This window comes from Danio rerio, chromosome 16, assembly GCF_049306965.1.
Source record: "Danio rerio strain Tuebingen ecotype United States chromosome 16, GRCz12tu, whole genome shotgun sequence".
NCBI classification, from domain to species: Eukaryota; Metazoa; Chordata; class Actinopteri; order Cypriniformes; family Danionidae; genus Danio; species Danio rerio.
Window position 1 is genome coordinate 22,214,339 of NC_133191.1, and position 15,662 is coordinate 22,230,000.

General features: G+C 33.5%; 2 protein-coding genes and 2 long non-coding RNA genes across 22 annotated transcripts in view; 2 read left to right on the top strand and 2 right to left on the bottom strand.

The window, feature by feature from the left end:
* Positions 1-5,520, bottom strand: part of tax1bp1b (Tax1 (human T-cell leukemia virus type I) binding protein 1b) — a 64,539-nt gene extending 59,019 nt beyond the window's left edge. For 10 of the 12 annotated variants that reach the window (XM_073924625.1, XM_068213891.1, XM_005157957.4 and 7 more), the window contains exon 1: positions 5,412-5,492. The gene's annotated coding sequence lies outside the window, so the exon portion shown is untranslated. Of the gene's footprint in view, positions 1-5,411 lie in introns of all 12 variants that reach the window. The other 2 variants (NM_001430974.1, NM_212664.2) reach the window with 1 other exon arrangement.
* On the top strand, positions 1,243-3,502 carry LOC137487897 (uncharacterized). Of its 3 annotated transcripts, none has more exons than XR_011006695.2 (7): positions 1,243-1,318; positions 1,592-1,631; positions 1,928-1,955; positions 2,091-2,150; positions 2,462-2,578; positions 2,685-2,788; positions 3,365-3,502. It is a non-coding gene; the product is annotated as an uncharacterized lncRNA (long non-coding RNA). The 3 variants fall into 3 exon arrangements; XR_011006694.2 differs by having other exon boundaries at positions 2,097-2,150; XR_012391716.1 differs by lacking the exon at positions 1,928-1,955 and having other exon boundaries at positions 2,097-2,150.
* An 874-nt stretch (positions 5,521-6,394) lies between the features above and the next one.
* The window catches only part of hibadhb (3-hydroxyisobutyrate dehydrogenase b), a 19,770-nt gene continuing 10,502 nt past the window's right edge, over positions 6,395-15,662 (top strand). Inside the window, 4 exon segments of the mRNA NM_201160.1 lie at positions 6,395-6,515; positions 9,493-9,653; positions 9,790-9,899; positions 15,213-15,334. Coding sequence (NP_957454.1) covers positions 6,446-6,515; positions 9,493-9,653; positions 9,790-9,899; positions 15,213-15,334 — 463 coding nt within the window. The 5' untranslated portion in view covers positions 6,395-6,445.
* Positions 9,215-15,662, bottom strand: part of LOC101886298 (uncharacterized) — a 63,370-nt gene continuing 56,922 nt past the window's right edge. For 4 of the 6 annotated variants that reach the window (XR_012391731.1, XR_012391723.1, XR_012391727.1 and 1 more), the window contains exon 5: positions 14,873-15,399. This is a non-coding gene — a long non-coding RNA (uncharacterized lncRNA). Of the gene's footprint in view, positions 9,253-14,872; positions 15,400-15,662 lie in introns of those variants that run through there. The other 2 variants (XR_012391728.1, XR_012391725.1) reach the window with 2 other exon arrangements.

The window sequence follows — 15,662 nt, forward strand, 5'->3', positions numbered from 1 at the left end:
GTAGCATGATTACAGCAAATTACTGTGAAAAGGGCTATATCTTTTGCACGTTAGTTATAGAAATTCAAACCTTTTTTAACTCAACGTAGAAATTAATACAAATGAACTTTTAACAGATAATAACAGAATGTTATAGCCCCCAAAACGATTTGGTTAACAACATCTTTTTGATTGTACTGCACCTTTATTTAATTTTATACAGTTAACATAAAATAGGATATAATATTTAATGAACATAACTGTGTGCTTAGCCAAAACATAATAAACTGGAATAAAAAGTAATTAATTAATGAAACCAAAGACTGTTAAACAGCCAACAATTATTTCAATGTCAGGGTAAATGTCTGCTTTAGACGGTTTCATGAGTATTGGGCACCTGTCATCGCCTGGAGGTCACTAATCTCAGAATTAAATATATATATATAAATTATTATTTTTTTATCTATATAAATAAACCACAGATTAGAGTTTTAAACAACTACATTCTAGCATGAAAAACAGTTAAAACTTCATTTTCGGACGCATATAGAGCCATCGAAGACGAAGCAATTGTCCCAATGTCTAGCCTGAAGACAGGCGCCTCTCGGCGGATACATGAGTAATGAGCGCCGTTACCGCCTGGAGGTCATAGATCTCCGCTACAGGCAAAACACACTTAAAATTACACACAATCTTTACTAACAGTCCACAGATTTGAGTTTTGAAGAACTACATTCTCGCATGAAAAAGTGTTAAAACTTTATTTCATTACATATTACAAGCAATATTTATAATATTATGTGCCTTCTCATCCACCATTACAGCTTGATGCAGCTTGGTGCGAAATGAATCCTGGGAGGAAAAAATAATAATTCTCAATACACTCCAAACGAACTTTATTCTTATTGTTAAAGTCAGAGATATGTAATATTTTGAATGGCGAAGAAAATAATTAACTTTATATTTCAATCAATATATTACTCTTGCACTGCTTCGGTTCAGGACTCGTGTGACATTGAATCAGATTCAGATATTTTATCAGACGTGTTCATGAGCTCGAAGTGATCAACAAGCAATTCGTGTACAAGCAGTACACGAACCATGCAATATGATGAAATATTAATGAATTATATGTTTGCGTCTTACAATATTATACAAAACGGAATCGTTTTCAGGCGAATTCGACTCTTTACTGTTCACTTAAAGGAGCCGAATTCGACTCTTTACTGTTCACTTAAAGGAGCCGATTCATTGAACAGAACTGACTCGACTCGACCGCAAACAAGCGCCATCACCACAGACAACGCCGTCGTCTCTTCACCCAACGGATTCATCCTCGGTAAGTGTTAAAATATGACTTTTGTCCGTTAAATGATTGTTGTATGTGTATTTCTGTATAGTGCGTGTCATTTAACAGGAATTTACCGAGTACTTTAGTTGTACTCGCACGGACAGGGTTTAAGCGCGCCTTTTTTTAAAGCAAGAAATTAACGACGCCAGATGGTGATTGTAGTGTTTTCTGAGGTATTAGCATAACGTTAACGTTAGTTCCTGAAAAAAGAAAGGGAATTTTCTTTAATTAACTTCTTGTTAACTGCATTTTCTGTTTCAGTACAAGACTGAAGTAAAGGTGAAATGACTATAACGTTAAGGTAAGCTCTGACCTTCTCTTAAGTTAACGTTACGGTTAGTCACCATCATGTACGTTAATTTTGTTCACTGTAACGTTAACGTTAAGTTAGTTAAATAAACTAAACTCATTATGAAACAAGTCTTAACTGTTTTATTAAATGAGGCTTATAATACAATTCAGTTGTATTCTTTTAAACTAACACTAACACAGTACATATTGTATATTTCTCACTGGTGTTAATGCAGTGCTAACATTTACTAATGAGAACTAATTGTATATTGTCACTAACTGTAGATTTTATTTTTTGGTGTTCAGGTGTACCTGATAATAGCTAAAGTGTGAGGTGAGTGTAAATTCTGAGCACACAAATATAACCTAAATTCATTATCACAATCTAAACCTATATATATATATAGAGTGTGTGCGTGTGTTAGGTTGAGTCTTATTCTACTCTTATTATATTCAAATTTTTTTGCAGCTACAGCCACTGATGTTGAAACACTGATGCTACCAATCAACCCTCGCTTGATTATTAAAGGTAATGTTGATGCCTTCCTCATTTTTATTAGATTTTTAAATGTCAGGTTTTTCACAGATTTGTTGTGAGCAGTTTCTTGTACAAACTCTTTTTCTTCTTCCAGAAGTTCCACCAGTACCTCCAGTAGTAGTAAATATTAGACAAAGATTTTTTTAAACTATAGTTTTTATTTTTATTAGCAATTTTACTGGGCATGTGTGTTTGTTTGCTTGGTTTTTAATAGGCAGAGCATGGAATGTCAACTTTGTTTCTACAAAAAAATTTAATTATTCACAAACACCTCTAATTTAGTCCTTCTTTCCCCCTTTTAGTCTTATTCCTTGGAGGGTCGAGTGGTCATGGGACCTCACCTGGATTTCACAACTGACTTTGAATCTGGTCTGAAACTGAAGTATACTGAAGTTGCCTTTTGCACTCTGGAATTTAAGGTAATGTCTACAATAAATATTGTAACTGAGGGCTTGTTTTGGGGGGGTTAAACAAGGAATGTATAGGAGCACAAGTCATGACTCCCCTTGTCCCCTTGTTATAAAGGGCCGTGTTGCAGACACAAATTGTTTGTCTGTGCTGGAGACCAGAGGGGAAGCTGTCTTTAAAAGGATGGGGCTCTTATACCATATGTGAAGTTACCTATTCAGGTGAGTGGATTACATACAAGTCATTGCAAATGCATAAATAGTGGGAAATTTTTACTGGGAAGCACAAATTAAGTGAAACTCAAAAAACGTTGAAAAATATTTGGAATATTTGCAAAAAACTTGATTGAAATGAATACAACACAAGTGCTGTATCACTTCAATCAAATTTTTTGCAAAATTTTCCTAATATTTAAATCATAAAAAATTAGCTTGATGCAAGAAACATCCTGCTAGTATTCAAGAGCAAACGCTGTGATGCATGTGTTAACTTTGCAATAAGTGTGAACCCAGCATTAGATTATAGTCTGTAAACAGAAGATGTAAATCAAATCAACTGTTTTAAAATGCTCTGCCTAGGTCATTAAAACCACTATTTGTTGTTGGACTGTTCTTGATTGTGTGTTTGTGATGGAAATGTTTTTCAGATGTTTTTGTTTAAATGATTGCAGTTCGACTGAGCTACAGTATTGTCAGCATGTTCAAACTGAGCTAACAGTAATTTTGCTCTGTAGTGCAGCAGTAGTGTCCCAGTAGTGTTGTATGAAGCTAACTGTTTGTCTGCCCTTTTGCTTATAGGTGCTTTTTGGGCACCAGTTTGGAGATGGGAGACAGACGAAGTCAAAGAAGCAGAGAAGACACATCAACCAGCAAGTGTGTAAAATTATCAGGAAAATGATTGACCTTGAATAGACGACTGCCTAATTTAGCAAGAAGTTTTGTCTCTCTCTCTCTCATGTGTATATATATATATATATATATATATATATATATATATATATATATATATATATATATATATATATAATGAGAGACAGAGAGAGCGCACTCTGAAGCACTGCTTTTTATATGTATGCTACATATGATGTCAGATTTTTTTATGAATATGTTCTTATAGTATTTTTTGAGGCTTCACCTTCACGTTTTGAAAGTTTTCTGAAATGTTTACACAGATGTCATTAAGCTGTTAAATAAATCTGTAAAATGTATGTGTGTTTGTTTTTATTTTGATTTTAGAGTCTTCTCAGATCACCCAAAAATGAAGATTCGGTCGTCATTTACGCATCCTCAGGTTGTTTGGACACAAAGAGGATTATTTGATATTTTTATTCCTGTGTTTAACAAAAAAACATTTTTAACAGAGCTGGAACAACCTGAGGGTGAGTAAATCAAGATAGAATGTTCATTTTTGTTTGACCTAAAATTGCTTTGAAATTTTACAGCACCAAACTGTTAAATTACAGTAATCCGGGATATAATTGTAACTTTACAGTTAAATCAGGTATTTAAACTGCAACCTACTGCTAAATCACAGTAATCGTTTTGCAAATTCACAGTAAAATATAGTTAATTCTACAAGATAATACTGTGAAATCACAGTAACAGACTTTATTATCTACTGTAAAGTTACAATATATGGTTGTAATTTCACAATAATTTAATGTGACAAAACCACAGTAAATTACTGTGAACTACCTCACAATAATTTACTGTGAATTTACATACAGTAATTTACTGTGAAAGTAATGCAATTATTAGCCAGTAATTTACTGTGAATTTAAGGTCAAATTTTTTACAGTGTTTAATATATTTAACCGGATAACATATTCATTCACATCTTACAAACATCATCTTCTTATGATCGTATGATTAAGCCCCTTTTCATCAATAAAAAAATAAATCCCCTTATATCTCATACCCCAAATACATTAATTAGGGCTGAGAAGTGACGTCACGTGACGTATGACGTCAAGTTTTACTGACTTTAATTTACTGACATAATTTGCGTAATGTTTCATGTTTACAAAGTCATATAACAGCCACAAAACAACATTTATAGCGGAGATTTAGCCTAGATATATTTTCCTTCCGCGAATACAATTGCCTGACAATCCAAAGGTCGTCTCTAAAAATAGATTCTTACACAAACAAACAGAAAAATGTCATCACATAATTTAGCCATATATTGATTGCATTTATTCAATACGTTTAAATGACTGTTAAAACATTTTTCTAGACAAAATATTAAATGTTTTATAATGGGCCGAAGTTACTAGCACAGACACTTTTTAGAACGTCATATTAAAGTGTTTATCATGTTGTAACAAGAAAAAAGTTCGTTCAGAATTATTCTAAATCTAAAGTTCGTTCAGATTTATTAAAAGCTCAGTAACTGTTACGCATACATTATTGTATTTTATATAGCATAGGCTGTATACGCGAAATGTCCTATGACAGCTAAGCTAGTGGTAGCTAAGTAGCTGGCTAGCAAGCTTTAGCGTGTCTTAGCCGTAAGGCTAAACAATAACAAACCAAGATGGCAGTACAAATCTAAAGTATTGACTTTAACTATTTAATCAGAATTCAGTAATTTCACATCCAAGTATATTTTAATGTTGGTTTTCGTATTAAAATGAACCAGTTAACATCCTGAGTCAAGTCAATGTCTGAGGCCGATAGTTAAAGGAATAATCCATATCATGCTCTCCCGACCAGCTGTATTTCACCAAAACACAACAGAAAATTCGACTACAAGTTAGTCAAATAAATAATTAAGTCATAATAGATGTGGAAAACTTATATTCTAACAAACACAAGTAAAGTATTAAAACAGATGGTACCATACCTCATTTTCATGCTGAAGTATCACAAAAACCCCAGCGCTGTTTTGACGCACTTTCCAGTCTCAGCGCAAGTACATCCCCCTGTCCGTGTCAGTGGTTTCCCGGAACAACACAATAACAACACAGCACACACATCACATCCTCAACAAGATTTCATCTTTACGTAGCTCACCAGGATATGAAACTAATATGAAGAAAAATTGGGTGTTTAGGGTTTCTATTTGGTAATCTGTAATCACTTTACGTTTATTTTTTTAAAAGCGTTTATGTTTATTGGGTAAATAAGGATAACGTTTAATTAAATAGATATAATAAATTGAGTATTTAATCAGCCCACAAATATGTAATTTCATATTTATGCAAATATTACCCTTTAACCAACAAAACAACATTTATTGAATTCTATAGTCATAACTTATGTTTGTCTGATAATAAAAAAGTCACTAATACAATTATCATTGACACACGTATTATAAATGTGATTTAATGTAATAGATTAATGTGCAGTTATTGGTTAACATGATTGTCAACGTGTGATAGGCCCATAGCCTCGGCTACTATAGGCTAAGCTCTAATATAACATATGTAGGTTATTTTAGAGTTCAATAAAATTCCACGAGAGAAACGTCCCAAAGTTTAGTGGAAAATGTTTCAGAGTGGTTCTCTGTCGCTTTGTAGACTTTTTGCCGAAATAAACCAGTAGATCATTTTTTTATTAAAGATAAATTTAACTATATATATATATATATATATATATATATATATATATATATATATATATATATATATATATATATATATATATATATATATATACTTTAAGTAATTAAATAGCAGACAACTAAATACAACAGCAAGTTTCTTCAGCTTCTCCCATGTTCGTCAATCCATTATCAGATTTTGCGGATGTCCCGCCTTCCTTTGAATACTATTGGCTGAATTGTTCCAAGCTGAATAAAACCCATGGAGGACACAAGTGTCAATCATCGATTAACCAATGGCGTCACTGTAAGTCGAAGGTCAAGACCGAAGCAGCATGGCCGCTCTGTTAAGGGTCTCGCGGTGTCTGGTAGGAAAGTGTAACAACCATGTCAACGCCGTGCAGGGTAATGTGTTATCTTATAACGTTATGCTTATATCTGCTACTGTGCATTTTCCTAAATATTTTCAACGCGGCAACCATGTAATAGGATGCAATACACCGGCAGAGCTCGAAAATAGCTATAAGGCTAAAGTCACGGGCTCGTGTCAGTCACTGAATAACAAGTAACGTTTGACAGTTATAGCTAAAGTTTTTGTTCTTACACATTTATTCACCATTGAACTAAATGATAGAGATTTGTAAAGTTTTCCGATATATTTAGGAATTAAATAAAATAGGTGCATAGGAAATTGTAAAGGGACAAAGCATTACTGCGAGATTTTAGTATTAAATGATCTTTTGACTGATAATTGCTTTATGCGTCTTTTGTGATTTTGGCTTTCATGGATTAATTTTTTATTTGTTTTACTAAATTTAAATTAAACAACTTTTAAATATCCAATCAGGTGTATATGCACATATCTGCCTCTAGGTCACAAAAACCTTTTCAGAATCTAATCTCAGACTTATCACATGCTATTTTAATATTTGATGCAACTGTATTTTAGTCCGTTTATTTACATTATTATTTATGTGTTTAATCATTTAAAGTCGTGTAAAAGTTGTATTATCCAGTTTTTTATGGAACGTTTATGATCAGCTCCCATTTTCTCATTTCTGTTTCAATGTTTAATAAATTATACTGCACATTTTAATTTAATATCTGCACATGTGCCTCAAAGCACAAACACCAAGATCAACTCTAGGACTGAGCACATCATATTTAGATTATTAATATTAGGGATTACTAATATTTAAAATATGAGGCTGTTGAGTTCTTGATTCTGATTTGACAGTGTTTTTCGACCACGTACCTGGAGGACCACCAGCTCTGCACATTTTCCATGTCTCTTTCACCAAAAACACCTGATTTAGATCATCAGCTCATAAGCAGAGACTGAAAGTACTGTAATTGGTGTGACAGACAAAGGAGACATTTAAGACATGCAGTGTTGGAAATGTGGTTGAAAAACACTGCTCTAAGGTGTGCACTGCAGTTAATTTTAGGGAAATGCACAGATAAAAACAAGATCTCAGCTGGTCATGACTACATCACAGTTCCACATCATTATAGTGTTTCACAGCCTACAACAGTCAAAAATCCATATGAAACAAATGTCTTTGAATGAGATGTTGAAGAAACTAGTACTGCACACATGAGCTTTCTTAAAGCGAAACCTTACAAATGTCTTGAAACGAAAATCTAAACAATGACTGTATTCACATGGACATCAGTAACCAAATGATTTGCCTTCATCTGAATAAGAAAATAATTTTATTAAGGTGTTTATGTGAGTTGCTTTTTTTAATGTTCCTTTTATGATCCCGTTTTACATGTTATAGCACATAATTTGAATATTGTCATTTCGTCACTGTGCTATCCACATTTCCTACAGAGTTTCGTGTAATTTTGGGTGTTTCATTTTCTAGTTTGTCAACTTTAACTGCAGTTTGGCACTTTCATTCAGGAACATTTCTTGCATGCCCTTTTGACAAATAAGATATTGGATGCGAGTATGAACCACTGGAAGAGTGTAGTTTTAATGTAATTTGATATTGCTGTATGGGAAACCTCCGCATTTCATGGTGCAGGTGTCTGTGGTCCTTCATTGATTCGGTAGAATGATGTCAAACACCTTTGTATAGACTATCCTGTTGCAAAATGCAGTCAAATTCCTATACGACGGTAGTAGTTTGATTAAGATGTTTACATGTTTGTACTGCACTTCAATGATATGACTAATTGGCATACTCCACCACATATCTTAATTCGATTGACTTTAGTCAGATTAAGGTAGTCATGAATCGCTGTTTACATGTCAGACTCCTAATCAGAGTATTGTCTTAATCAAATTAATATTAGATAACTGGTGTCCATGTAAATGTATTCACTGTCTTTAGTTGTGGTAAACATAGTACAAGAAGAGTAAGTCTGTTGAATCATTAGAAAATAATACCCACCATCACCACTTCAGGTCTATCATAGTTTACATGGTAGACTCATAATCAGAGTATTGTCTGAATCGTATTAAAATAGTTTAATTGGTGTCCTTGTAAACGTATTCACTGTCTTTAGTAGGCATGGGACGATAACTGTGTTCAAGGTATACTGCGGTTTGGAAAAGTCAAGGTTTTAAAAAAAAACATTAAAATAATGATATGCTGTTCTTAGGGTATGAGTAAAAAAAATATTTACTTTTTTGTTTTTTTTAGGACAACAGTATCTCCAGCAGAAAAGATCTCCAAAGATGCCTTTTTAAATTGTCAAACAAATGAAGACAGCAGAAGTCAATGATTCATTTGAATTATTTAGCCTGACACGTTTAGCTGCTGTTCCAAAATATTTGAAATGTTTAGCAAATATATTGTGTAATGAGAGGAAAAAGGTTTTTTTTTTACCCAGACATTTTAAAATAATATATTTTAGAGCAGTGATCTCAATTTATATCCAACGTTATCATACCATCAGAATCTTATAGTACATAGAACAAGCCGAGTAAGTCTGTTGAATTATTATAAAATAATACCCACCATCACCAAATCAGGTGTATCTTTTGTTTTTAGTAATTCAATGGTAAATTGCCAGTTATTCCTTGCATAATTTCATTTAATCAGCCATATGTGTTTAGGGGTTAGTTTATCTAAAAATTTTAGTTTACTTACCCTCAAGTGGTTCTGAACTGGTTTAAAGTTTCTTTCATCTGTTGAACACAAAATAAGTTATTTTGTAAAATGTTAGATGCCTTTAACCATTGATGACATTGACACATTTTTCTAAATATCTTCTTTTGTGTTCAACGAAAGAAAGAAACTCCAACAGGTTTGTGACACATGAATGAGTAAATTTTCAGTTTTGTGTGAACTATCCTTTTAAATGCAAATATATTCAAAGTGAACTTCTAAAATTGACACTAAATATATAATGCATGTCTCTTCTTAAGTCTCCATCAGGTCAATGGCTTCTAAAACCCAGGTGGGCTTCATTGGCCTGGGGAACATGGGCAACCCAATGGCAAAGAACCTCATAAAACATGGATATCCAGTGATCGCCACAGATGTATTTCCAGAATCTTGCAAAGAGCTGCAGGAACTCGGAGCTCAGGTCAGGATAACAGACATAAAACTTTATAACATCTGATTTGTGTTAAATACCTTGATGTACAGGCTTTGTATGATTGATTTGGTAGTTGTTTTAGTCTGACAGTGTAGAGACCTATTTTATTTCTGACTGTTCTCAGATCCTGGATAGCCCTGCAGATGTAGCAGACAAGGCAGATCGCATCATCACAATGCTTCCCTCCAACCCCAATGTTGTAGATGTGTATACCGGACCAAATGGTATTTTAAAGTAAGGAGATCTTTTCTGTATGGACTAAATATTTTTATCTTAAGCACAACCTTTTAATTAAAAGTAACTCTTGAGTTTTAAAGAAAACAAATACAAATTCAACTTGGATTCAGTTTACTCTTTGGCCACACTTTATGTGTGTGTTTTGAAAAGGGGGTAAATCAGGGGCCTGTTTCAGTAAGGAGGTTCAAACAACTCAGAGTTTAAACTTGAACTCTGAGTTGATCTACCGAGAGATTAAAAACTCAGAGTTTTCGGTTTCAGAACAGCTGATCTGAGTTGGGTCAATCAACTTCGAGTAGACCAACTCAGAGTTAAGCGCGCACACCGTGACTTTAAAAAGGCATTATCAATGGAGCGCAGACAGTACGAGTGACTATGGCAATGTCTTATAAAAGAGATCACCATTTCTTTCTCCAGCTGAACTTGATGTTCTCATGCAAAGTTATAGCAAATATGAGTGTATATATTTGAAAAGAAGCAACCATCAGTGAAGAAGAGACAGTTAGGGTGGGAAAACAGCTGCTCAAGTTAATGCCTAATTTAACTTTTTAAGTATTTAAATATTTAAGTATAATAAAATAAGTAATGTAATTTGTGACGTTTATATATTTTTTTCTAAACTTTTTTATACATTTATTAGTTTTAAATGATTTAACAGTGCACTTGTGTGTCTGCCTTTTTTATTGATCAAGTGATAGAGGTTAATATAACATTTAGAAGGTAAGCAGTACTAAAAAATAATTTTTAGAAAGAATAATAATCCCATTAATCTAGTTACAGTGCATGTCGAAGGTGAATTCAATTTAATTATTTATTAAAAAAGGATAAGCCATTCTAGTACAGTTCTTCTGTGTGTGACTAAAATGTAGGCTATATCTATGTTTCCATCCAAATATATTACATAAATTTATGTGCAAAACTGGAATATTGCATAAAAGATGCGAATAAAATTCCATCCAACGAGTCAAAGAGAAAAAAATTGTCACTTCCTGATTAAACTGGCACCAAATATCAACAGTAAAAACAGAATTTACTGTGGTAGAAGAAGCTGCGTCAATTAATTCTTTATTTAGCCTAATTAATGTACTTGCGCCTCGATGTCAGAAGACAATGCTGAAACACAATGAACACGTGGGGGCGTCTGAAGCCATGAGACGCGGAGACTCTTGACATGCACCAGACGTTCAGAGGTAATTAATAATATACACTAATACTGAAACAGTTAAGGCATTTTAGAATGACTAAAACAATATTTAAGACATGTTACAGTGTGCTCAGCCTGCTGGTTTGTCCATTTACACACATTTTCATTATCATATGATCATGATCTTTTTTTTAATGCACATACTGTAATTTGTTCAGTAAAAGTGTTTCCATCGTAGTTTATGCGCACATTTTCTATCGAATAAAAGTTTATCCTACTCAGTTATGCACGTTTTTTATGAATATTTTAAAAAGTTATGTGTATCATGACGTTTCTATCAATCGTTTTTATGCACGTATCCAAAATGAGCATTAAAATAGGTGGGTGGAAACGTAAGGCTAAGGCGAGAAATACCGCTTCATCTTTAAAAAAGGGGAGGAGACAGACAGAAACTCTGAGTTTAGAGAATAAAACCTGCTTCTGACCAGGTTAGATTCACAGAGTAAGTTACCACAGTAACTGACTCTGAGTTAAAGTTACCTCTCTTTCAGAAACAGGCTTGACTTACCCTGCTTTCTCGAGTTTAACAAACCTGCCATTTTGAAACGGAAAACCCAGAGTTTCTCTTATTTCAGGGTTAAAATTCTCTGAGTTTTCAGTTAACCTCCTTTCTGAAACAGGCCCCAGATGTTTTCAAAGACTTGATTGTGTGTGTGAGGTGCACTCACTACAGGTCATTTTCAATCACGTGGTTCTTGTGATGCAAAATTCAGATGGAGGATAGAAAGTAAAAAAAAAACTGAATGGGAGACATAGAGAAAAGTGTATTTTTACGATTTATGGATAATTCACATATGGTTGTATATTCTGCTGAAACACCAGTAAAGTCTTGGATTATTGTAAAACAAGATGGAGATTTCATTTCAGCGATTACATGGCACGGTATGTTATTTAAATTTTCTTGGATTTTGTACAAGTGTGGTGGTGTTTGTATCTGAATTTTATATAATACATTAACATATCTATACACATAACTAGGCCTGTATATCATCTTTATTAATACTGTCAAACAAATCATTACGTTCAAAAACAGGTTGTACGCATAGATGTTTTGAAAAAATGTTTATTTCATGCCACCTTTTCTTCCGTTTTCAGCCAGTTTTTTTAACCTTCCCCTTTTATGAGCAAAAACTTTTGGAAGTCTATAAAAGCTGTTCGACATTTATTATCATGGCCGATTTAAACAACTATAAACAATATAAAACAGAAATATTTTGATGTTCCGAGGCTCCTATGTAGAACAATCACTACCTGCCCTCCATCTGAATTTTCGTCACCAATGACGTCATGTGAAAACAACCTATAATATGTTCATCCTTCATTCAAAAAAATGTTTTTCTCATATTTTCCTTTTTTCTACACCACTTCTTTTTTTTCTTAAAAAAAGCCTCTTAATTGTTTCAGTGAAAGCCTCCCATAGGATAATGCATTGGGCTCTGATTGGTTAGCTGGCCTTTTGTTATCTGTCTCAATAACTGTGCATTGTCTGCAAATGGCACACCTAGGAATGGGGTTTATGTAAATTTTAGAGTTTGTGTAAAAGATAATTTTGTAAAAGAAAATATCTTTATAGATTTTGAACTTTTAGCATCATAATTTTAGATATTAACTTTTATGAAAGTAGCAGGGGCAACACAGTGGCGCAGTAGGTAGTGCTGTCGCCTCACAGCAAGAGGGTGTATGAATGTGTGTGTTTGGATGTTTCCCGAAGATGGGTTGCAGCTGGATAAGTTGGCAGTTCATTCCACTGTGGCGACCCCAGATTAATAAAGGGACTGAGCTGTCCCTTTCTCTCTCTCTCTCTCTCTCTCTCTCTCTCTCTCTATATATATATATATATATATATATATATATATATATATATATATATATATATATATATAAATAAATAAAATGGAAAAAGAAGCTCAGATCTGTATGTTTACCAAGGAGACATTTGTGTGTGTAAGTTAAATGGGTTTAACAAAGCATGAATTGACCACTGTAAATGGGTCTATGCAAACTTTAGATCAGGTCCAATTCACTTCCTGTAGTGCCACAGTTCTGCAAAGTTAAGAGGACTTTTACCCAAAAATATTTTCAAATAAAAGAGTTTTGTGCCTTCTGGTCTTATTTTACGTCTTGAAAACGATACTGTCAGTTTCTTGTAAAGTAGAAAAAAACATGATTGTGTTATGCATCTTAATCAGTGTTGGTTACTAGTTACATCTCGCAAATAGTAACGGAGTTACATTTTTTTACTTTAATTATTAAAGTAATTGCCAGAGGACGTAACTATTGCGTTACTTAACAATAATAATAATAATAATAACTAATTGGCAAAAGATGGAAATGTACTCTAAGTCAATCATCACATTCTCAGACACATCCAATCATCAACACTGGTTAGCCCCAAACACACACACTCACCCCGGACAAAGAGAGTAATTTATGGCTGAGAGAGGCGCTGCTCGCATGAAAACCGCTTCAGTGTTTTTAATAATAGTAATGTGCATTTTTTTAATTATTATTTTTTTTTACTGTCAGTAATGGTAACAGCGTTGTAACGATGAAAACAGTAATTTAATTGATTGTTACTGAAAAAAGTATCCCCATTAATAACACTGTTTATTTATAACGCCGTTATTCCCATCATGATGCATTGATCATGCAACAGCAGCAAGTTTATAGCTATTCACAAATCAAAACAACAGTTGTGGGCCTGATTTCCAAAGCCAGTTTGAGTTTTTATCCAGGTAAACTCACGTTTAGTTTAAGCAAACTCTTGATTTTTTTTTTTTTTTTTTTTTGTCTCAAGACAGAGGTTGGGTATAGATCTGGTTTCATCACCTTGGTAGCTTACACTAACGATTTATTCTGAGTTACAGATGACAAATTCTAACTAGACCAATCAACTGCTAATAAAGTGACATATGTTACAACAAAGCCACTACCAGTTCTTGTCCTCCTTTTTTGCTCTAAACAAGGGTCTAGCTGCAGACTGGGTTGGCATGCACGCATTTCATGTGTACATTTAACTCCTCACAGTGTCTGAGACTGCATATCTCGGATTGAAAAACATGTTTGAGACCATTTTCTAATATACGAATTGATTTTTCATACATTAATATATTTATTAATTTTGTTTGAATTTAATAATAGCAATATCTTATCTTTAAATTCATGTTTACATTTAAATATTTATAGATACATGTTTTTTAATATATAATCTATTTAAATTACTTTAAGCTGTCTGTTTGTGGATCTACATTATAAAAGTCAGTTAATTGATTTACATTGATATAACAAGATTTGATATAAGTTGCTTTCTCAAGCTTTTGCTGCACAAGCACTGTTTATTTCAACCTTGTAAATGTAATTAAATTCAGTATATTGTTGACATTTTCATCATCTTCAACAGAGATTTGCACTGATTCTCTATTGAGAAATTAAACTGATTTTAAAAAATCATATTTAATGTGTTTTGCTGTTTGCCGCATGTGTCAGAGTTGATCAAACTTTGAGTTTAGAGACCCTTTATATTAAGTGTTGTTGAAACCTCATAACCAGTTTGAAGTTTGTTCAACATGTTTTGTGCAACAGGGGTCAGAACTATCACAGATACAAAGTGTTTTTTAAAGGTCCCATAAAATTAAAATTAAGTTGTTGAGCTCAAGTGTGTAATAAACACTACTGGCTGATTTTTTAAAGAGGAGGAGCTACTCCGTCCCACCCTCTCCTTGTTTAGGTTGAGATTACATCAAACATTAAATAAAAATGCATATTTCAAAGAACTTCATGAGACCTTTATTTTAGTTGTTCTTGGTTGTCCTTAGATCTTTGTCATTCGGTTGTTTTTGTTAATATTTGAAATGAAAGAAAAATGTCCTCTATTTCAACTCTGCTTCAACAAACAAAGCAAATTTTAGCTGGATCAAGTGTGTTGAATTAAGGTTTAAGCTAAATTGGCAGAGCTGTAGCTCTCCCGGAAGCGAGTTTGTCACAGCTACTTTAGAAAATAATATCCGGATTAAATGGCATTTTAGCAGATGAAATTGTGTTAAGAGATGTCTAAAATGTAAAATATTCTGCATGTACTTTTATATTGTGATATCTTTGCTCAACAGGAAAGTGAAGAAGGGGTCTCTACTCATTGATTCCAGCACTATTGATCCAGCTGTCTCTAAAGAGATGGCAGTTGCAGCAGAGAAACTGGGTGCTGTTTTCATGGATGCCCCGGTGTCTGGAGGTGAGATGGTGAAAACGTACTCTCTGATATGATGGGTAGATGTAGACACAGTAGCTCACGTGTGACTGCACACAAATCAAACATACAAGCAAACACAATGTTACAGTTTTAGTGCCTGATTTATGCGTTCAATAACACACCCATAAATCACACACCCATAGTCTCAGCAAAACTTGTCACCACCTGGGAAGAGGTACAAATTTCTTGAAGAAGTTTTGGCTTCAGTTCAAGCATTGTGGTTTTCTCAATGATAGGTTCATGTTAATTGAGGAATTCCATTTCCATTGATTTGCATTAACATCCAAGCCTGATTGTAACAGTCTTCCTC